Source organism: Drosophila innubila, assembly GCF_004354385.1.
Source record: "Drosophila innubila isolate TH190305 chromosome 2R unlocalized genomic scaffold, UK_Dinn_1.0 1_C_2R, whole genome shotgun sequence".
In the NCBI taxonomy this organism is placed as follows: domain Eukaryota; kingdom Metazoa; phylum Arthropoda; class Insecta; order Diptera; family Drosophilidae; genus Drosophila; species Drosophila innubila.
Window position 1 is genome coordinate 505,603 of NW_022995374.1, and position 21,990 is coordinate 527,592.

General features: G+C 34.3%; 5 protein-coding genes across 5 annotated transcripts; 2 read left to right on the top strand and 3 right to left on the bottom strand.

Annotated features, from left to right (window-relative positions):
• Window positions 1–2,014: 2,014 nt before the first annotated feature.
• Window positions 2,015–3,098, bottom strand: LOC117785602 (trafficking protein particle complex subunit 2-like protein). Its single transcript, XM_034623698.1, has 5 exons — window positions 2,995–3,098; window positions 2,768–2,937; window positions 2,616–2,703; window positions 2,252–2,331; window positions 2,015–2,186 (listed from the first exon to the last, which is right to left on the bottom strand). Exons 1-5 carry the CDS (start codon window positions 3,025–3,027, stop codon window positions 2,141–2,143), a joined length of 417 nt encoding a protein of 138 aa, XP_034479589.1. The 5' UTR covers window positions 3,028–3,098; the 3' UTR covers window positions 2,015–2,140.
• A 399-nt stretch (window positions 3,099–3,497) lies between these two features.
• On the top strand, window positions 3,498–4,472 carry LOC117785601 (protein Vhl). The gene has a single exon (XM_034623697.1). The coding sequence runs from the start codon at window positions 3,655–3,657 to the stop codon at window positions 4,177–4,179; it is 525 nt and encodes a 174-aa protein (XP_034479588.1). The 5' UTR covers window positions 3,498–3,654; the 3' UTR covers window positions 4,180–4,472.
• Window positions 4,473–4,574: 102 nt separating this feature from the next.
• Window positions 4,575–9,589, bottom strand: LOC117785600 (WD repeat-containing protein 48 homolog). Its single transcript, XM_034623696.1, has 9 exons — window positions 9,367–9,589; window positions 9,010–9,229; window positions 7,467–8,461; window positions 7,279–7,383; window positions 6,522–6,661; window positions 6,263–6,458; window positions 5,639–5,836; window positions 5,267–5,372; window positions 4,575–5,148 (listed from the first exon to the last, which is right to left on the bottom strand). Exons 1-9 carry the CDS (start codon window positions 9,406–9,408, stop codon window positions 5,105–5,107), a joined length of 2,046 nt encoding a protein of 681 aa, XP_034479587.1. The 5' UTR covers window positions 9,409–9,589; the 3' UTR covers window positions 4,575–5,104.
• A 509-nt stretch (window positions 9,590–10,098) lies between these two features.
• LOC117785604 lies at window positions 10,099–10,766 on the top strand. The gene has a single exon (XM_034623701.1). It carries the CDS (start codon window positions 10,182–10,184, stop codon window positions 10,638–10,640), a length of 459 nt encoding a protein of 152 aa, XP_034479592.1. The 5' UTR covers window positions 10,099–10,181; the 3' UTR covers window positions 10,641–10,766.
• Window positions 10,767–12,072: 1,306 nt separating this feature from the next.
• LOC117785598 (F-box/LRR-repeat protein 6) lies at window positions 12,073–21,955 on the bottom strand. Its single transcript, XM_034623695.1, has 10 exons — window positions 21,569–21,955; window positions 20,537–21,108; window positions 19,704–20,149; window positions 18,867–19,077; window positions 18,624–18,793; window positions 18,307–18,447; window positions 18,071–18,238; window positions 12,949–13,181; window positions 12,521–12,655; window positions 12,073–12,453 (listed from the first exon to the last, which is right to left on the bottom strand). Exons 2-10 carry the CDS (start codon window positions 21,093–21,095, stop codon window positions 12,261–12,263), a joined length of 2,256 nt encoding a protein of 751 aa, XP_034479586.1. The 5' UTR covers window positions 21,096–21,108; window positions 21,569–21,955; the 3' UTR covers window positions 12,073–12,260.
• Window positions 21,956–21,990: the final 35 nt, after the last annotated feature.

Genomic DNA, 21,990 nt, shown 5'->3' on the forward strand with positions numbered 1-21,990 from the left:
AACAAAACGGAAGAGTATATGTAATTGCATGGCTAATTGAATTGAATCCCCATGTTAAAAAAATAAAGATGCACGGTTATATAATAAACAGGTAACTGAGCTGAACAAAGTTTTAAAGTTACGGGTGTATTTAAATTGAATTCAACGATTACTTTTAAAGATTTGCAGTGCGATAACTTGAATATTCTATAAAAAAAATTCAGTTTTAATTGAAAACAGGTATCCCAAAAAATAAAAATTTATAAAAAGATTTATCGATTTTAAAAGATTAAATTTCGTATTACGTTGCAGTAAATATAAGAAATCTTTTATTTTTAAAATGAGGAGTTTTGAGTTATGAAATTCTTAACCCTTTCGGAACGGAGTTTAAAATGTTTTAATAAAAAATTTTATTAAAAACCAAGACACTTATGGAAAAAACAAAACATATTCTGAAAGATTGCCAAATGTCAGAGAACCCAAAATCCTCCCTTTAACCTCGAACATGTACTACGTAAACTTTGGTGGAATGCATGATCCCAATAGTCCCAAAACGGTTAAAGTGAATGAGCGACTTAAATTGGTGGTGAGCACATTTTTCCTCCAAGACACACAAGCATTCGAGCAAATAGGTGTTAAGCACTGTGCGAACATTTGAAACTACTCGTGCCTCTCCTGTTAGAATCGCCGGACTCGATTTGGAACTGGATTCAATTCCTAATATAGCTTATCTTGTTTAAAGTCTTACCAAGACACTGAAAATGCTTTATTTAGTATTAAGCGTGCTCATAAAAGTAAACAACATTGTATCAAAACTAACGTTTGATGTAGATGTTGTTGTATTGATTTAAATAATTACCATAAGCATCCTTATTTAAAGTCTTTTAAGCTGAGACTTTTTGAAATGGTTGAAGCATTTAAAAATGAATATTTAAAAACTTAAATAATAAACGGTGACAATTAATTTTTCAAATTTTAATGCATTTCATTTTATTTCTATAAACTTGACTTAGTGTTGGTTCTCCTTGCTTGGATGCTCCTCAATGTATCGAATGGATTTCACGATAGCTTCGGGAATTGGAGGTGAAGTGGGCAGAAGAGGGTTGGATTCGTCAGGACGGTATCCATTTTCGTCAGCTACATATTGGAGCGAGACCTTTACGCCTTCGGGTGAAGTGTACTCATATTGGCCATCAACTACCCAATTTTCACCATTCAAATGTCCAGATTGGCTTTGTTTATTGCTATTGTCCAGCTCTACTTCATATTTAAAGCTATCAGCGTTAAGTTCTGCGTCATTCTTTAGAACCTTTGCATCCTCGTTGGCGTAAGCCAAAGCCAAAAGGCAAGCGAATGCAATCTGTGAAAGAAATTACAAAGGATTTTATTATTGTTCTTTAGGTATATGCCACTGAGGGGAACTCACAATGAATTTCATGTTGATTACTGAAAGACTTCCAAAGACTTACTGATGACTTTAGAGCGTGAATGCGACCCTTTTATACCCATCGATAAGCATGAATTATGCATTTTTTTTATTATTATTTGGAGTACAACTGAATTTTTAAATACTTTTTTGATTTGATTTGCTGTTTTAACGCATTTCGCATATCACTTAATCTCTTCTTCGAGTAAACATGTTTTAGATTATAAACATAACAGGTTCGCAGAATTTTAATTAGCGGAACTTGATGTCTAAGACATATACTATCTTTCAAATAGCAAACATCCATAGACGTCATAATTTTTATGCATTTGCTGCTTTAGGTTTTATTAATAATTTTAAAGTTGACAAAATTATTTGTGGTATTTATCGCTCTAAAATTATATCTTAGCTTGTTCGAAAACAGCTGAGTAAATTAAAAATGTGTACATTTAATTATATAATATTAAATTTACTGTCAATATTCAAATCAATTATTATTTTCATTTTTCCCCGCATTATTGTAGAATACTAGAAAATATACTAGATCGTAAACCTTAGATTATTTAACTGTCAATTTATTTCTTAAGTTGATTTCAACAGAGAATCAAGCAATGTTTTAATTTTATTTGAGGTTTATTAAGAATACTTAGCAACTCAAAACCAACAAAACAACTGAGTAGCAAGTTTTTGCTAACATTTTATATGTAATAATATTGTCTTAACGCTATATTTAAATTATGCACTGCCGTTCATTAATTTCTGGACTGCTCGATCAAATTTCCTGCAAGTAAAAAGTTTGGGCTAGAGAGACTTAAATAATTATTTAAATACAATTAATGCACTTACTTGGAGACCAATTGTTCGCCCGGAATGTAAAACGGATTACAAACGGCATCAGTGTAAAGCATGTGTAAATTGCGAAATATCTGAAAGTTATTTACATTAACATGTTTTTATATTGTAAATTTGAATTTAATTTAAAAGTAATAAAATCTAAAAGATATTTACATCAATATATTTATATATTGTAATTTTTAATCGGTATAATCGGAATAATACTCAAACTTTGGACTCATAACACCTTCACGGACAACTGCTGGCAAGGATTAGGGGGACAGATGACGTTATCCACCTCAACGATCGCCCTTCCAACATATACCACCACATACCCATCTCACCCGAATAAATAAATTATATATTTTGTACTTACCGCCCGCACTTCGTTTTCCCGCAGTGCAACGTTGCTTGAATCGATGACAACAATGAACTTGATTCGTGAGTTGGTGACAAAGCCGTAGCTGAAGTTAAAGAAGTAGCATTTTAATTGATATGATTTTGATTGAGCCACTGGAATTTGGTTACATTTTGTGAATCTCAGTGGAGTAGAGCAGTCCCAAGTAGAGTTCCTTGGAGTCTGTTGCACCTTTGCCAATCAAACATTTCTCCTCGACAACGTCCAGGGCTGCGTGCACATGATACTGCAAGTCCAATTCCCGCTCCAAGTCCGATGTGGCCAAGTACAGTGGTGCATTCTAAAAGAAGTAAGCGCATTGTTATTAACTGAATGTGCATAAATATCCTAAACTTACATCCTTGCCAATAACAGCAATACAAAATGCCATCGTTTGTTTTTCTGCTCCTATTCTTTTTGCAGTGCTGCCAGATTTTTTTAGGATCAAATAAACGTTGCCAGCTGGCAATAAAAAACGTTGCTATTTATATTAATACTGCCAGACATAGAAATCTTATAAAGATTAGTTTTCATATTTTTTTCTTTTTTTCCAAAATGAGCTTAATTTGTTTCCTACATTTTTAACCTGGAATTTTAAAAACTAACGAGACAGCAATTTAAAAAAAATCGTTACTAAATAATAAAAAAGATGAATATTTATAGGAATGTTGGAAGTGAAACCCATCGGGGGTAGGAGTTACAAATTAAATTCTAAAAATAAAATAATTTGACAAAATTCTGCAAAAATTAAAAAAATTCTAGGTAAATAAATTTAAGATATGTTCAATATATCTTTTTCGAAAATTCAACTGCTTTTATTAGGTAAGCAAATCGAACCAGATTGGCTTTTTTTTACTGGATGGGCAACCTTGAGTAGCCAATGTGAATGATATAAGAAAAAAGAAGAAGAGTTAGTATACACACTTGTATGCTTTTAAAGATTTAAGCAAATTGAAATAACAAAAAAATAAGGAGTTTATTTCGCAATTGCTGATAAGAGACAGTGCTCAAGTTCGAGATGCATCGACAGCTGGCACGCAACGACCGCCATTTGAGGGAACAACAACAAGAAGAAGTCGAGGTGTACGTGATGTTTGTCAACACAACAAGTCGCACTGTTGATTTGTATTGGGTGCGTGAGGAGCGCGAAACGGAAAACATTCAATACACATTGAAACCGTTTGAGGAGGTGCGCGTAAATACATACAATACGCACACATGGTTCTTCCGCGACTATTATACGGGCGAACGAATGCATGTGCGATCCAAGCGGTTATTCTTCCCGGTTCGCATACGCGTTCCGCGAGATCCGCAGCGTCCGGAGGAGCTGTACGATGTGCGCAGTCAAGTGTTAATACACTTTCCGATGCGTACACTCCGGGATAATTGCTTGTGGCTGATTGTCAAATGGCTGTGGCGTACGTGCAACTCACCACGGGAATATATCAATGGCTACATGATACCAGCAACATTGAAGCAACATTTGCATTTACTTTTAACTACTATCGAGTCCTATTGCAGTCAGGTTCGAATTCAAAGGTAAACAAGTATCGATCAGCAGCATTGATAATATCGCAGCAGGGTTGTTCCAGAAGCATCGATAAAGCAGCAGTGCTTTTCGATCAAATATATATATAGATATCGATATTATTGTGCGATATCTTGACCGTTTCGAATTATTATCGACATTAATGTTATTCGAAATAAACAAACGCTGAAAGAATCGGCAATTTTCTACAAATGTATATTCAAATGATAAGTGTGCTATTTGTATTAACGGAAAGAAAAGCCAAGCTTGATTTCCAAATAATTTAATAAGATTTCGATTGATTTTCATTTTTATATGTATTCAATTCATTTATCATTTTTACTTTTGTACAAATTGGCTGCATTTTATATATTTTTTGTTGTTGTTTTCTACAATTGCATTGTTTTTTGTTTTTTTTTTTGTAATTTATCATATAACAGAAAACTTAGAATTACTATATGTAAATGAATCTAATTAAACAATTGAATAATATATGACATACATACATGCTATATATTTATATTATTAATATTATTACAAAACTTGTTTCAAGACGATGTTGTTGATAATTTTTTCTGTGTATATGTATTTATATGTGTCGTTATAGATCTGGTATGCATATAAGTGTGATTTTATTATATACTGTTGAAAAAAAGATCCTCACTTAAATTATTTGAAATGTGAATTATGCTCGTGTATTTTAGACTAAGTGTTTTGAGCAAATAAAATTAATGAACTTAAATGAAAAAAAATATATATAAACACAAATACATATACATATTCGGAACATAGATACAAATACAAAGGGATGATCTATTTGCAGCTCTGTTATTAACGAAAGATCACATGCGTTTTGCTGGGGATATCAACGCCATAAGGTAAAGCACAATAATCTGGTAAATCTGGTAGATCTGGCAGATCGGATCTTGCACTCAATATTTCAATATTTGCGTGTGACGCGCTCCAAACTATCACCGATTGAACCTATTGAATGGATAAATACAACTAGCAATTAGACTGTAACATGTGTGTGTGTGTGACTGTGTGTGTGTGTGTGTGTGAATGTTTGTGTATGTATGTGTTGGCATTTTATACTATTTACCATCAAAGTTAAAGTTTTGCTTTGTTTTATATTGAAATGTTAAATCAGTCGATTGTTTCCATATAAAATGACGAACTGTCCGCAGATCCATATTCGGATCAACGACCTATAGCAAAATAAACAAATATTTAATTATTGCAAATAAACATATACAGTAAGTCAAGTCAGTGTTTTGAAAATAATAAAAATTTACAAATTTAATTTTTTATGTTTAAAAAAAAGTTCAACCCAATTAATTTTTCATGTTCTAAAATAAAATAATATAATGTGCTAATATGTTTTTTTTAAATATTTCTGAAGCAACGACAACCACGATAATAAAATAGGAACTAAAAGTGACATTTTTCCATTTTCATTGTACTCTGTACTCACCACATCGTTGCACCACAACTCAATGCGCTCCTCCGCCGGAAGTTGAGATCCCTCCGAGTTGGCATCGCTCTGACTGTTTTGTAGTGAGTTATTTGCATTGTTGCCTCCACTTGGAGTTGTTTCGGCATTCAGGACTTTTTCGAGGACATGTTCGCATACTTTTCGGCACTGTATAAACTCGTTGGCCACCAATCGATCCTGCACAGCCAATAAATCAATTAAATATCACAATATCAAAAATAATTAGGGTGTCAAACCGAATCGAATATGGGTTTAAGTTATAGTCAAGGTTATTCAAAAATTAAAAAAATAGGAAGGTTATAAAAACGTTAATATATGTAAACAGAAAATATTTTGATTTTAAAAAAGATCTATTCAATAAGATGAATGAAAATCAAAAAATGTTTGAAAAACGATGTTTACACCTGACAACATATTTGCAATTAATTTTTGATTGAACCGAAACTAACCGTTTTAAATAAATCGGTTAATAATTGGTTATTGCGGTTTGAATAACTTCGGTTTTTCGATTTCGGTATAGTTAAAAAAAAGTCCTGTTTCAGTAACGGTTACCAATTTCAATCGGTTAATACCGGTTTCGATTACGGTTTGCTTTGGGTTTACCTTTTTAGTACGCTCCGGTTTGGTCATCTGTGGATGTGGCTGCAGGAAGAAGGGTATTTTAAGGAATTTGGGTATATTCCTCTCGATCACCACGTCCGTCACCCACTGTGGAGCCGTCTCGTGGAGCAAGGTACTCTCACTGTCGCCCGCTGCATCCCTCACAAGCAGTCGACACACTGTGCGTCCACCCACCTCACTAGAAGATAAACCCAACTCATCATCCTGACCTGACATCCTTAGCAAACTCATCGAAACTCACCTAAATATAACGGGTGTGTGCTTGGGCACCTGAAAATAACCGTTACCCCGCACATCCGGCTCTATGTCATTCGGTGGTACACTGTGCGGCGGCGTCCAATACTCCAACAGTGCCTCCAGCAGCAGTTTGCCATAGTTTATCTGCAATATTCAGTCATATTTATTAAAAATATTAATACTATTTTTTAAAAAAAAATTATTATCAATTGTTAAAATAATTAATCAATAATGAACAACTCTTATTTTTAGTTTTCATTTTAAAAATCAAAAATAAAAGTTATCATTCGAATTTAAAATTTTTTTTTTTTTAATTTTCATCATGGTTTTTTGTGTCTTTTAAGGACATGAGATACATGATATGAAAGGTATTGAGCCACAAATCGTAAACTCTTTAATATTTTGCATGTATTTTTAAATTTTTATTACAAAAATGTAAAATATTGAATTTTTATTTTAAGTTCCATATAATTCAAATATCTTAAGTTAATGATATAATAATATAATAGTATTAATATATTTTTTCTTTTCTGAAGACTTTGAATAAATTTAAAAAAAAATATAAAGTTAACTAACATTAAAAATTTAAATATTTTAAAATATTAATTTGTTTTAGTTTTTATCATTTCAATCTTGATATTAAATTAAATTTGTTAGTGAAGTGTTTTTTTTAGTTTTAAATCAACTGTTGTTAGTTGACACTAAATAAATAAAATAACATTTGGTTTTTGTCATGGTTAAATGGTTAAAGAAACACGTACCTTGATCTCCGTTGTCGGTTCGTCACATTCCGGCAGACCGGCTTCAATGGAAACCCAAGCGGAGAAGCAATCAACTTCTTCCTGTCCCAAAACAATCGTTGGCATCTGCACAAAATCAGTTCAAATTAATTATAAATTCAAATAGCAATTTAAAATGAATTCAGAATTAGGAATAAAATGTAACCTACTCCAGTTTTTAAATCAACCGTAAACCAATTTGGAATGTAGACTTGTTTATTGCGCTTTTTGATCTCCTCCTCGTAGTCGACTGTTCCCAGATCATCCTTCTTGACCACACGGAGTACATCATAGACCACCACCTGATCCTGTGAGTCCTTTGTGATAATATATCGCTTGTCGTTCAGCACGGTGCACTCCTTGATGGCGGCTCCGCCTTTTATGCACGCCAGATCCGTGCCACCCTGTGTCCACTGTGCATCCATGCCTCCGCCGGAGGTCAAGGTACATCTATCGTACATGGGCAGCTTCCAGCAGCGAATGTCCGAGTTCCAGGTGGTTGCCCACACTCCGGTCTTGTCCATGTTGTAGCCCAGACTCAACACCGGAGCCTTCTCCTCGCACACAAGCATCTTGTTGCTCGGATTTCGCATTTCCGTCACTATGATATTACGATCCCGACTGCCGGATATGATGTATTGGAAATTCTCACTCATTAGGAGTGACCATACGCCCTCCTTGTGCACATGGATGGTCTGAATGCAACGCTGTTGGCCCAGGTTCCACACCTTGATGGTGCCATCGGAGCTGCCGGATACGACCTGATTGCCATCCGGCGACACGACCAAACAACGGACATTCTCCGTGTGTCCACGAAGTTTCATGCTGCGCATGCAGGTGCGAGGATCCCAAATCCGGAGAATGTTCTCCGTGGAGCCACTCACAATCACGGTGCCGGAGGGATTCATGGCCAGGCTGTAGATCGAGTCCTTCGATCCAGTCAGACTAGAGGTGGTCACGGTGTTATTGCTGGCCGTTAACGCCGTCAGCGTATTCACGTCCCACAGGAATATGGCCTTGTCCAGTCCGGCACTGGCCACCTGCTCCCGATCCTTGGCATAGGCCAGCGCCTGCACATAATCCCGGTGAGTGCGCAGTGTGGACATGCAGAAGCCTTTGTGGGCGTTCCACACTTTGACGGTGGTATCACAGCTGGCGCTGATCACTGCAATCGATTTCAAATTCAAATAACACTTCACCTCGATGAGTAACGTACGTAGCGTCATTCACCATACTGGGCGCATAAGAGCGACTCCATCAGCCCAAAGAGAGCGAGAGGGGAGCTCATACGCCACCTAGTTATAATTCACCATTCCTCACAGCTTATTTGACCCACTAAATTTGTAACAATGTTTGATTTTAGAATTTAATTTAGATATAATATATTTAAAGATATAAATAATAAAAAATTAATTTAAATTTCGTTTTATGTAATAATTATGGATTAAATAAGATGAGTGCAACTGTATATTCCAAAGCATGGTGAATTTATAACAAGGTTACGACTTTACACACCTCTTACTTCCTTGCGGTGAATTACGTTTCCTTCTTAAAATCTTACCGTCCAAGATGTACTTATAATAAGGTGACTTGTTCGTTGACAGCTTGGTGCAACATCGTTGACAAACTTGGTGCAACATCGTTGACAAACTTCACCTTATTATGAATACACCTCGATCCCTATCACTATTTACTTATTTGCTTTTTACTTACAATTTCTCCCATTACAACAGAGCACAATATCGTTGACCCAATCGTTGTGATGTTCCATGGACTGAATGTATTTGTCATTTGACTCCGTCCGTGTATTCCACACCCGTATAATGGCATCCCGTCCGGCCGAATACAACTTGCCATTGTTGGCATCCAATTGCAGAGCATTGACACCGTTTCTATGCTGCTTTTCCTCTGCGTCTCGTATCACAAAGGAAACCTAAATCAAATCAATATCATTATCAACAATTATAATTATTTTAGAGGATAAATTGAGTGTATTATAGCGTACTACATTCCATACCCGGTGTTTTTCTTATTGGAAAATTCGTACTTTCAACTCAACTCACAACTCACCTGCATTTTTTTTCGTGCCTGGCAAGTTTTGTGCGTCAACATGTCTCACTCTCTCTCGTTGTAGCGGGTAATCTGTGGTGACTTCACGTTGATATAGTTTTTTACTTCTGCACATTAAATACGCGCAATCATTTATTTCTTAGCCTAGTTGCAAAAATTTAGCACTTTTTTGTGATTTTCGACCAAGGCTCGATATTTTCGATAGGTCTGACAGATAAAATGATATCGAAATGTTTGATTGAAATACATTTGCCGCCAGCTGGCAACGCTGCAAATTCAAAAGTAAGCAATTTCATTAATACGTTTTGTAATCAATTAAATTGTTAATAAATGAAAATATAAATAAATTAATCTTTAAACAATTATATATAAGTGGTTAATTGCCAGCCAGTGTTGCCAGGTGTTAATGTAACGAATAAATTTACTGCTAGAATATGCTATATGCTAGATCTAGCCTAAAATAAACTAGTCTGTGAACACTGTTGGCAGCAGCTGTTGGCAATATTGCCATACGTTTTATTTTGCCGGCATCTGGTGGTTTTTATGCCAGTATATTAATCTTTATTTTTTCTTTAAACACGTTACATATTTAATCAGATATAGTAAACACAACTTGAAACTATTTTGAAATTCGGATTATTAAGCTCTTTTGTAATTATAGTTGATCGGATTGATACCAGAAAACCGGCATAATTTTTTTTTCAAAGTCATTTGACAACACTGAACATTTACATAACTGAGAAGGAGGCAGCACTTTTTTTATTTGCATTTATTGCAAGTTGCAACCAATTAATAAATACATAAGATTACAAACAATGGCAGAAACACGAAATAAAGATGCCTGTACGATTTGTGAGAAAGTGGGTTTAAAACCGTTTACCAAAGACAACGTTTTCAACTATTATATACCACTGCACGGTCTGGTTAGCTACGGAGCGCTGAGCGTCAACGTCATGAATCCCCAAATTGTACCCAAGCTGCTGCCCAAAAAGGATCTGACAAATGTGTTTCTCATTTCCGCCGTTGTCGGCAGTGCTTTCTACATTTACGGCCGTCCACACTTGGCGGATATTCAGAACAGCAAGCGCGGAGTGTACGCATTACTTGGTGCTACACTGTTCAGCATGGGATCAGTTCTTGCCTGGGCGCTGATTAAGTCGGCGTTGCCAAAGGATAATTCACTGCTGGCCACTGTTGCCGGGCTGGGCGCAGGTGCTGTTATTGTCAAAGTTGCCACAGACTACATTCAGGACGTTGACAAGCTCAAGAAGTAAATAAAGGCAAAGGGCGAATTTCTTGTAGTACATTATCTATATAGTTTTATAAAGTTAAACATACATAATGTCTTGCAAAATATATACATACGTGCACAATTGAAATAAAAAATTATTTAGTGAAAATAATTTTCATTTGTTGTTGTGGATTTTTTGTGCATTTAAAATAAGGAGCATAGTACAGAAAATAATAGGGGTATTTCTGAAATTAGTCCAGATTTATTTTTTTTTAACTTAACTCTTATTGTACACGTAAATCCCCCCGTTTAAAACAACCCAGTTATATTCAATGAAATGCAAAAGACTTATTCAGAATATTCAAATTTGTTTTATTTAAAATTAAATGTACCTTTAATTGCCTTCTCTTATATGCTAATAATGTTTAACAATTGAATTGTTTTTATTATTAATGTGTATGATGAAATCAAAATCATTGCGTATATATTTTCAACTTCAATAAAGAATGATTCTTAAGCGCCAAATACTTATTTACAAATTTATGTGGTTAAAACATCCTACAAATTGTCTTAATGACATTGAATTGACGACTACTTTATTGTTAATAATTTGTTGTATTGCAAAAACATACAAATTACTTGTAAACTTAATCGTAAATATGCATACATACTTTACAAACATACAGTGGTCATCAGTAAGCTTAACTACTATATACTATTCTATTACAATAAATGACAAAAAATAATTTAATCAATCAATCATCTACAGACACATCACTGTAAATATTTACGAGTTTAGATATTTTATAAAGTAAATGATTTTCGCGAAAAAGTTGGAAAAAAAAACTAATTTATGAATACATATTGCATTTACAAAACTGAAGGAAGGGTGCGGCCTAGAAATAGAAATACAAACTCAAAGCATGATTGGAAGCGATTCTCGATTCTCGACTATTACAACTTAAACCGATTAAAGTATGCAACAAATTAAATACCCTTCCAAGGCGTATTTACTAACAAGGTGACGTATTCCCCAAAGCTGCTCTCTTTTTAAAACAAGGTGAATTTACTAATAAGTTGAAATATATTGATTGGTAAATTTAATTTAAAGTACCGCCGATAAATCAGAAAACGTCACCTTATTATTGAACGCACCTTGCATCGGAATACGTCACCGTATAATAGTGATGTAAAAAATCGATATTGATTTTTTAAACAAGTAATAAATTTATATATATACATATATGCATTTTTGTACATGACATAGTAAGGTAAAATCATCAATTAAACGGTTCTTGTACAAAAAATATACCTAAATTCGTAATCTACGGTCAATTCTAAAAAATGTTTATCTTTAGCGTTTTTAGTCCGATTCTGACTCTTGTATGGACCAGAGTTTTCAAAATTATATAGATTCTAGGGACCAATTGTCCTTAAAACACAATTTTCTCTCATGCAAGGGTTTTAAACAAAAACATTTTTTAGATTTACCCTAATATGCATATATATAGAATCTACAAAAGTCAATATAACAATATATCGAGTTGTTTTACATCACTACCATATGGTATTTCACCATGGCGCTAGGCGATGGCAATCTATAGTTGCTTTACTCCTCTCTCTGAGAGTTAGAGTGACAGTGACTGCTGTCAGTAACTGTCCTCTACTGCACTCTCAATTGCACGCCAAGCACCTCACGCAGTTCGTGCAGCTCCTGAGGTCCTTGCATTAGTCGCTTCACACCACGCGGTAATCCTCGACAGGATGCCAGATTAATTGAGCTCATGTGCACACAATTCGTGAGTATTTCCTTCACAGCCTCCTCCGAAACGGATGAGCCGCAAAGATTTAAATGACTACCAAAATAAGAGATTGAATTTTATACACTTGAAACTATTATAATTATGAAATTCATTTACTTACGCCAATGGCGACTCACTGCCCTTTTCTGCCAGTGCACGCAGTGCATTATCTATCGGTTGCTGTACATTTGCCCAGGCCAGATCCAGTTCAATCAGACTGTGCGCCCACTTGGAGGCAATTAGTTCCAGACCCGAACTATAAATTCAGATCAGATGTAGATCATTTCAATTTATTAACTCGCATTGTATTGTAAGTTTAAAATATCAATGGCCAAAATTATTATTAGAAAATATAAATTAGGAAAAAAAATATTGAGAAGACAAAAGTTAGGAAAAGTCAATATCCAAATTATTTTACTAAAAGTCGCACGATTTTTAATAAAACATATTTGATTTTTTAACTTTTTCCTACTTTTGAAGTTACTTTCGAATTTGTACTGCAGTTTTAAAACCGTCAACTCTTATTTGCCATCCCCGATGATAGCTTACCCCATATCGCGGGTAACCGAGCAGCCCGAAAGGAATAAATGCTTGATATCCCAGGCGGGCAAACGTATGAGACTTTCGTGCGTGAGTCGCGTGCAATTGCGAACATCGAGTAGCTTCAACTTTGAACTGCTTTTCAGTATGCGCTGCAAGTGATCATCGCTTATAATGCGGGATTCATCGGTTAGAGCTGCCACGGAAAGCTCCTCGAGATTGGGAAAGCCAGGTGAGTCCATCTGAAACATTAATAATTTGTATATTTCCTCCCTTTCGGCAAACAATTTTATATTACATAAAAAACGGCCAAGATTAATATTTAATTTAAAAATTTAGTGTTATTAATTTGTATTTCCTCTTGACGCTATTTCGAAAACTTCAAACTGTCATAACTTTGTCGAATTTTTACCGATTTCCTTACCGAATGTCAATTTGATCATTATTTGGTCCCTATTTTCATTCTGCATCAAAATTGGACAACTCAATTTTTCTTCCTTCATTGCCAATTTTTCCATATTTTCGATCACTGTCCATCTCTCCATACTCTTTACTTGTCACTTTTTCACAAATTTTAAACTTTCATAACATTGTCAAATCTTAACCGATTTCCTTGCGGATTATCAGTTTTATTATTATTTGACCCCTATCTTTATTCTGCATCAAAATTGGAAAATTCAATTTTTCTTCCCTCACTGTCAATTTTTTCCATAGTTCGATCACTGTCCATTTTGTCCATACTCCTCCTAAACACTTTTCAAATTTCAAACTTTCATAACTTTGTCAAATCTTTCCTTGCGGAATATCAATTTTATCAATATTTGTTCCCTTTTTTTATTCTGCATTAAAATTGGAAAATTCAATTTTTCTTCCATCACTGTCAATTTTTTCCATAGTTCAATCACTGTCCAACTCTCCATACTCTTTCCTTGTCACTTTTCAATAACTTCCAGCATTCATAACTTTGTCAAATCTTAACCGATTTCCTTGCGGAATATCAATTTTATTATTATTTGACCCCTATTTTTATTCTGCATTAAAATTGGAAAATTAAATTTTTCTTCCATCACTGTCAATTCTTTCCATAGTTTGATCATTGTCCATTTTGTCCTTTCTGCTCCATGACACTTTTTCACAAATTTCAAACTTTCATAACTTCGTCAAATCTTAGCCGATTTCCTTGCGGAATATCAATTTTATCATTATTTGGTCCCTTTTTTTATTCTGCATCAAAATTGGAAAATTCAATTTTTCTTCCATCACTGTCAATTTTTTCCATAGTTCAATCACTGTCCAACTCTCCATACTCTTTCCTTGTCACTTTTTCAATAACTTCCAGCATTCATAACTTTGTCAAATCTTAACCGATTTCCTTGCGGAATATCAATTTTATTATTATTTGACCCCTATTTTTATTCTGCATTAAAATTGGAAAATTAAATTTTTCTTCCATCACTGTCAATTCTTTCCATAGTTTGATCATTGTCCATTTTGTCCTTTCTGCTCCATGACACTTTTTCACAATTTCAAACTTTCATAACTTCGTCAAATCGATTGATTTCCTTGCGGAATATCAATTTTATCATTATTTGGTCCCTTTTTTTATTCTGCATCAAAATTGGAAAATTCAATTTTTCTTCCCTCACTGTCAATTTTTTCCATAGTTCGATCACTGTCCATTTTGTCCATACTCCTCCTAAACACTTTTTCACAAATTTCAAACTTTCATAACTTTGTCAAATCTTAGCCGATTTCCTTGCGGAATATCAATTTTATCAATATTTGTTCCCTTTTTTTATTCTGCATCAAAATTGGAAAATTCAATTTTTCTTCCATCACTGTCAATTTTTTCCATAGTTCACTGTCCATCTCTCCATACTCTTTCCTTGTCACTTTTTCAATAACTTCCAACATTCATAACTTTGTCAAATCTTAACCGATTTCCTTGCGGAATATCAATTTTATTATTATTTGACCCCTATTTTTATTCTGCATTAAAATTGGAAAATTAAATTTTTCTTTCTTCACTGTCAATTTTTTCCATAGTTCGATCACTGTCCATTTTGTCCATACTCCTCCTAAACACTTATCACAAATTTCAAACTTTCATAACTTTGTCAAATCTTAACCGATTTCCTTGCGGAATATCAATTTTATCATTATTTGGTCCCTTTTTTTATTCTGCATTAAAATTGGAAAATTCAATTTTTCTTCCATCACTGTCAATTTTTTCCATAGTTCAATCACTGTCCAACTCTCCATACTCTTTCCTTGTCACTTTTTCAATAACTTCCAGCATTCATAACTTTGTCAAATCTTAACCGATTTCCTTGCGGAATATCAATTTTATTATTATTTGACCCCTATTTTTATTCTGCATTAAAATTGGAAAATTAAATTTTCTTCCATCACTGTCAATTCTTTCCATAGTTTGATCATTGTCCATTTTGTCCTTTCTGCTCCATGACACTTTTTCACAAATTTCAAACTTTCATAATTCGTCAAATCTTAGCTGATTTCCTTGCGGAATATCAATTTTATCATTATTTGGTCCTTTTTTTATTCTGCATCAAAATTGGAAAATTCAATTTTTCTTCCATCACTGTCAATTTTTTCCATAGTTCAATCACTGTCCATCTCTTCATACTCTTTCCTTTTTTCAATAACTTCAACATTCATAACTTTGTCAAATCTTAACCGATTTTTGCGGAATATCAATTTTATTATTATTTGTTCATTTGCATCTTTCATTGCCAATTTTCCATATTTTCGATCAATCTCTCCATACTCTTTACTTATCACTTTTTCACAAATTTTAAACTTTCATAACATTGTCAAATCTTAACCGATTTCCTTGCGGAATATCAGTTTTATTATTATTTGACCCCTATTTTTATTCTGCATCAAAATTGGAAAATTCAATTTTTCTTCCCTCACTGTCAATTTTTTCCATAGTTCGATCACTGTCCATTTTGTCCATACTCCTCCTAAACACTTTTTCACAAATTTCAAACTTTCATAACTTTGTCAAATCTTAGCCGATTTCCTTGCGGAATATCAATTTTATCAATATTTGTTCCCTATTTTTATTCTGCATCAAAATTGGAAAATTCAATTTTTCTTCCATCACTGTCAATTTTTTCCATAGTTCAATCACTGTCCAACTCTCCATACTCTTTCCTTGTCACTTTTTCAATAACTTCCAGCATTCATAACTTTGTCAAATCTTAACCGATTTCCTTGCGGAATATCAATTTTATCATTATTTGGTCCCTATTTTTATTCTCCATTAAAATTGGAAAATTCAATTTTTCTTCCATCACTGTCAATTTTTTCCATAGTTCAATCTCTCCATACTCTTTCCTTGTCACTTTTTCAATAACTTCCAGCATTCATAACTTTGTCAAATCTTAACCGATTTCCTTGCGGAATATCAATTTTATTAATATTTGACCCCTATTTTTATTCTGCATTAAAATTGGAAAATTAAATTTTTCTTTCTTCACTGTCAATTCTTTCCATAGTTTGATCATTGTCCATTTTGTCCTTTCTGCTCCATGACACTTTTTCACAAATTTCAAACTTTCATAACTTCGTCAAATCTTAGCCGATTTCCTTGCGGAATATCAATTTTATCATTATTTGGTCCCTTTTTTTATTCTGCATCAAAATTGGAAAATTCAATTTTTCTTAAATCACTGTCAATTTTTTCCATAGTTCAATCACTGTCCATCTCTTCATACTCTTTCCTTGTCACTTTTTCAATAACTTCCAACATTCATAACTTTGTCAAATCTTAACCGATTTCCTTGCGGAATATCAATTTTATTATTATTTGACCCCTATTTTTATTCTGCATTAAAATTGGAAAATTAAATTTTTCTTTCTTCACTGTCAATTTTTTCCATAGTTCGATCACTGTCCATTTTGTCCATACTCCTCCTAAACACTTATCACAAATTTCAAACTTTCATAACTTTGTCAAATCTTAACCGATTTCCTTGCGGAATATCAATTTTATCATTATTTGGTCCCTATTTTTATTCTCCATTAAAATTGGAAAATTCAATTTTCTTCCATCACTGTCAATTTTTCCATAGTTCAATCACTGTCCAACTCTCCATACTTTTCCTTGTCACTTTTCAATAACTTCCAGCATTCATAACTTTGTCAAATCTTAATGATTTCCTTGCGGAATATCAATTTTATTATTATTTGACCCTATTTTTTATTCTGCATTAAAATTGGAAAATTAAATTTTTCTTTCTTCACTGTCAATTCTTTCCATAGTTTGATCATTGTCCATTTTGTCCTTTCTGCTCCACTTTTTCAAAATTTCAAACTTTCATAACTTTGTCAAATCTTAACTGACTTCCTTGCGGAATATCAATTTTATCATTATTTGTCCCTTTTTTTATTCTGCATAAAATTGGAAAATTCAATTTTCTTAAATCACTGTCAATTTTTCCATAGTTCAATCACTGTCCATCTCTTCATACTCTTTCCTTGTCACTTTTTTCAATAACTTCCAGCATTCATAACTTTGTCAAATCTTAACCGATTTCCTTGCGGAATATCAATTTTATTATTATTTGACCCCTATTTTTATTCTGCATTAAAATTGGAAAATTAAATTTTTCTTTCTTCACTGTCAATTCTTTCCATAGTTCGATCACTGTCCATTTTGTCCATACTCCTCCTAAACACTTTTTCACAAATTTCAAACTTTCATAACTTTGTCAAATCTTAGCCGATTTCCTTGCGGAATATCAATTTTATCATTATTTGGTCCCTTTTTTTATTCTGCATCAAAATTGGAAAATTAAATTTTTCTTAAATCACTGTCAATTTTTTCCATAGTTCAATCACTGTCCATCTCTTCATACTCTTCCCTTGTCACTTTTTCAATAACTTCAAACATGCATAACTGTGTCAAATTTTAGCCGATTTCCTTGCGGAATATCAACTTTTTTACTATTTGACCCCATTTTCATTCTGACTTTTCAAATTTGAAACTAAATTTTTTTTCCTTTACTGTCTATATTTTCCTATAATCCTTCTGCATCAGAATTTAATTGAATTTTTTTTAATTACTGTTCATTTTTCTCATACTTTCTTATTTAATACTTACAATCTCCTGCATGCCGGCTGTGCTTGGTGTTATGTGTGAATTGGTGACACGTAATACCCTCAGGTTTTGGCAACCATGCTGCAGTTTTTCGATATACAACACGCCATGAGATGTTGCCTGTGTGGTGACATTTGAGAGATCCAGGAGCGTCAAATTCGGACAGTGTGTCTGTGTATTAGAATTAAATAAGCTGTTAAGTTGACTCAATTTTATTGTAATTCAATTACACCACGCACCGAAAGTATGCTGACAATATTAGGTATACCCGCCAGACGATTGTGGGCCAAGTATAAATGGGTCAATCGACTCCCCATTGTTTGCAGTGCATTGCAAAGTGAGTTGACGCCTACGGCACTTTTACTGGCATTCATCTCGACCTGAAATATACATTCAATTTAATTTAAACTATTTATTAACTTAATGCCAACTATATACAATTAAGTTAAAAATTAAAAAATTATAATAAAAACTTAAAATTAAAACTGAACAAAATTGAGGAAATAAACAAAGAATTTTTTTTTAGTTTATTTTCCTAATTTATGCTTAAGCTTACATTGATAGAGCTCAAGTCTAGGCGCTGCAGCTTATGCATATTCTCCACCAGATAGGTCAAGTGATCCGATGTGAAACCTTTCCAACCGGATAACGTAATGCCAGTCAGATTTGGACAGCCATTGGACAGTTTCACCAGGAAGCAATTAATGTCCGTTATCTTCCAATTGGCTGTAATTTGTTTATGATACAAATTGTTTATAATAAATTCCTTAATTCCAATTTTAGTTAATTAGTTACTTACAGACATTCAATTCAGTGCAAGCACTGCATCGATTATCCACAAACCACTTGAGTTTGAGTTCCGTGCGATACTTTTCCTTGATCCAGGTGCTCAGATCCATAGTGCGCCATAATGTCGGCCTTAAAGAAACCTGTCGCCAGAGGGAACAGACGCGACCCATGCGGAACAGTGTGGGCAGACAGCCCTCCTTATCGACAGCCAGTTGAAAGATCTGTCAAACACAATATCATTCAAATAAGGATCTTTTATATGTTCTAAATTTAATCCACTCAATTTGGCTTCCTAATTACAGTATTTCTAATTCTATTAAATATTATAATTATTAGATATTTCTGACTTCAGCCTTTTCAAGTGTATTTTTTGTAATATAAATTTCTATATTTTTATTTTATAATTTAATAGTTTTCCCGGTACCTCATAGAGGAAATTTGACTAAGAAACATTTTCAGAGTACAAAAATTAAGAACAAATAATAAGAAAGTCAAATTTTTTTTGCCTTTCAATTTTTTGTTTTCCCAATTTCTTAGTTTTCCTAATTTTTGTTCTCCCAATTTATTCGTTTTTCTAATTTTTGTCTATCTATTCTAATTTTGTTTTTCTTATTAAATGCTTCTTAGTTTAGGTTTCCTAATTCTTTTTATTTTCCAAATTTTCGTTTTCTGAGTAATATTTTTCGACATTAGTTTAGGGAATTAAGTTTCCTAGTTTTGCGGTTTTAATTTCGTGTTTTGCTAATATTTGTCTGCCGATTTTCTTTTCCCAATTTGAATATATTAGCTACAGTTTCCTAATACTGATTTCCTAGTATTGTTTTCCTCATATTTGTATTTGTTTTACCCGGAAGAGCACTTCTTCGGGTAACTTGTGGCCCCAAGAACTCTGCTCCACTGGCTCTGCCGCAGTCGCAGTCTCTGCCGACTGCGTTGATATCTTCCTGTGGCGATCCCCGTTGTTGTTACCGCCTCCTCCCCCTCCGGCTTTCTTCTTGCGCGGTTCGTATTCACTTTCGTCACTGTCCTGTGGTTTCGGTTTCCGAACTCGTTTTCGAGCTGTTTTCGATGGAGCTATCGGTTTGTTAATTCTCGTTGGAGCTGCAGAAATTGTTGAAACCTCTGTCGGCGTCGACGTCGGCGTTGCCACTGTGTCCGACTTTTTGATGCACAGCTTGATTCCCACTTTGTGGGCACTTATCTCGCTCTCGTACATCGGCAACGCCTTCGGTTTTCTCGCTCGCGACGCTCTCGGCGATGTCGATGGCGATTTATTTAGCTTCTTGTTAAGCCCTGTTCATATAGAATTCAAAATAGTAGTAGAAGTAGTGTTAGGAGGAGAAATAATACTAGTCGGAGTAGATAAGAAATAGTGGTAGTAGAAGCAAAAAAAGTAGGAGTAGCAGGAGAAATAGAGGTGTTAAGAGGATTAAGTAATAGTAGTAGTAGTAGTAGGAAAGGTAGTAGTAATAACATTAGAAATACTAGTAGTAGGGGGGTAATAGTGGTGGTAAAAAAAAAAATAGTAGTAAAAGAAGCAAAAATAGTAAGAGAATTAGAAGAATTAGAATAACATCAGGAGTATTAAAAGTAGTAATAGGATAAATAAAAGTAGTAGTCAATAGTAGCAGTAGTAGTAACATAAGCAACAGTAGTAGTAAATAGAAGTAGTATTCTGACCTGGTTTGCCCGACTTGGGAATTCTGCCATTGATAGTCGTTGCCCGATCCAGATCCAGATTCAGTTCCGTATCCAGATTTAGATCCATCAGTTGCATCTGTTGCTTTGGAGTTGTTGGTTCTTTAACTAAAACTGTTGGCTTCTCTTCTCTTCCTCCCTCGCCTCCTCCTCCTCCTCCTACAGGCGATCGCTGATCTTCGGATTGTGATGCCGGTGAGCAGGACGTGGATGTGGCTGTATTTGTTTCATCCGTTTGTGGCTCCGATTTGGGTGGCGATAATATATTCTCTGGTATGCTTGCTGTTGTTGTGGTTGCTGTTGTAGTTGTTGCTTCAGCCGCCAGCAGCTGTGGAGGCGTCTGTGATGGCGTCGACGGAGTCAACGTATGGATATCTACTGTTTTCTCTTTATTCTTATCCTTATCCGTATACATTGTATCGATTTCTTTGGCTTCGATAGCCCTGGCCGATAACACTGTTTGCTGCACTTCTCGTTTTACTTTATCGCCATCTTCGTTTGGTGTCGTTGTCTCCTCCGCCATGCATTCCGTTTCACTCATTTCCTATGATTTCCTGCAATATTTTCAATTGTGAGTGGAAAATCGATGCATAAACAAAAACTCAACCCATTTTGGCGGTTTTTCCCAGTTCTCTATACGTTCTCATTCTTGAGTGCTCTCAGCAAACTCAACATGCAGTCGTAAATCTCACCTTCTACAACACACAAATTACATATGTACATATGTATTTTTTTGTTTTTATTTTTATTCGTTGGTTCGCTTTTAATAAACAAGTTGTGGTAGGGTCGCACCGACTTATATATATCTTGTCTGGAACTTAACTGCTACAGCCAATCAGTTTAATTGCTTCAAAACAATATTAAACACAATTTCTCTAAGCAAATTTAACTAATTTAGATATAAATCTCAGTTACATGTTGATTTTTCACTTTAAGCCCCAAGTGCTGCACTTATATGCCGCGCGCCACAAATTTTGTGCAGGGTGCAATAATCGGCATTCAATTCAAACTCACCACTTGAAGAGAGGTAGGTACACAAATGTATGTTATCTCCGTACAGTACTCTGTCTCACTCGCTTACACTCACTGCGGCGCCTATGTTAGCGCTACGGTTAAAACAGTACGGCACTATGTATGTATTTGAATTGCTCGATTCGGAAGATATTTTTTTCTTTTAGCGTTCATGGATTTTTTTTAAACGCGTTTTATGTTCACAACTACAGCTTTTCCATTTTCGCCAAGCACTTGAGGCACTGAACAATTATTGATCACGGCATTGACAACGATTCACGTAATTTAAATACCTCAAACAGACGAAAACTTATTTTCCTTAATCCACTACTGCAACGACGTAGAAGCAATAGAGAGAGGATGTGTTGTTTGTGTGTCAACCACTGTTGGCCACTTAGATATTTTATAGCTAGTTCTGGCCATTT

What these genes read in the sequence shown, in the direction of transcription:
- LOC117785602 (XM_034623698.1), bottom strand. Translation starts at nt 3,027, where the DNA reads ATGGCATTTTGTATTGCTGTTATTGGCAAGGAT. An exon ending in TCCACTGAGATTCACAAAAT is followed by an intron (nt 2,704 to 2,767) that starts GTAACCAAATTC and finishes CTTTAACTTCAG; the next exon opens with CTACGGCTTTGTCACCAACT. An exon ending in GGCGAACAATTGGTCTCCAA is followed by an intron (nt 2,187 to 2,251) that starts GTAAGTGCATTA and finishes TTTTACTTGCAG; the next exon opens with GAAATTTGATCGAGCAGTCC.
- LOC117785601 (XM_034623697.1), top strand. Translation starts at nt 3,655, where the DNA reads ATGCATCGACAGCTGGCACGCAACGACCGCCATTTGAGGGAACAACAA.
- LOC117785600 (XM_034623696.1), bottom strand. Translation starts at nt 9,408, where the DNA reads ATGTTGACGCACAAAACTTGCCAGGCACGAAAAAAAATGCAG. An exon ending in AGGCACGAAAAAAAATGCAG is followed by an intron (nt 9,230 to 9,366) that starts GTGAGTTGTGAG and finishes GATTTGATTTAG; the next exon opens with GTTTCCTTTGTGATACGAGA. An exon ending in AACCGACAACGGAGATCAAG is followed by an intron (nt 6,662 to 7,278) that starts GTACGTGTTTCT and finishes TGAATATTGCAG; the next exon opens with ATAAACTATGGCAAACTGCT.
- LOC117785604 (XM_034623701.1), top strand. Translation starts at nt 10,182, where the DNA reads ATGGCAGAAACACGAAATAAAGATGCCTGTACGATTTGTGAGAAAGTG.
- LOC117785598 (XM_034623695.1), bottom strand. Translation starts at nt 21,095, where the DNA reads ATGAGTGAAACGGAATGCATGGCGGAGGAGACAACGACACCAAACGAA. An exon ending in TTGCACTGAATTGAATGTCT is followed by an intron (nt 18,794 to 18,866) that starts GTAAGTAACTAA and finishes AACAAATTACAG; the next exon opens with CCAATTGGAAGATAACGGAC. An exon ending in CAGCCGGCATGCAGGAGATT is followed by an intron (nt 13,182 to 18,070) that starts GTAAGTATTAAA and finishes TTAATGTTTCAG; the next exon opens with ATGGACTCACCTGGCTTTCC.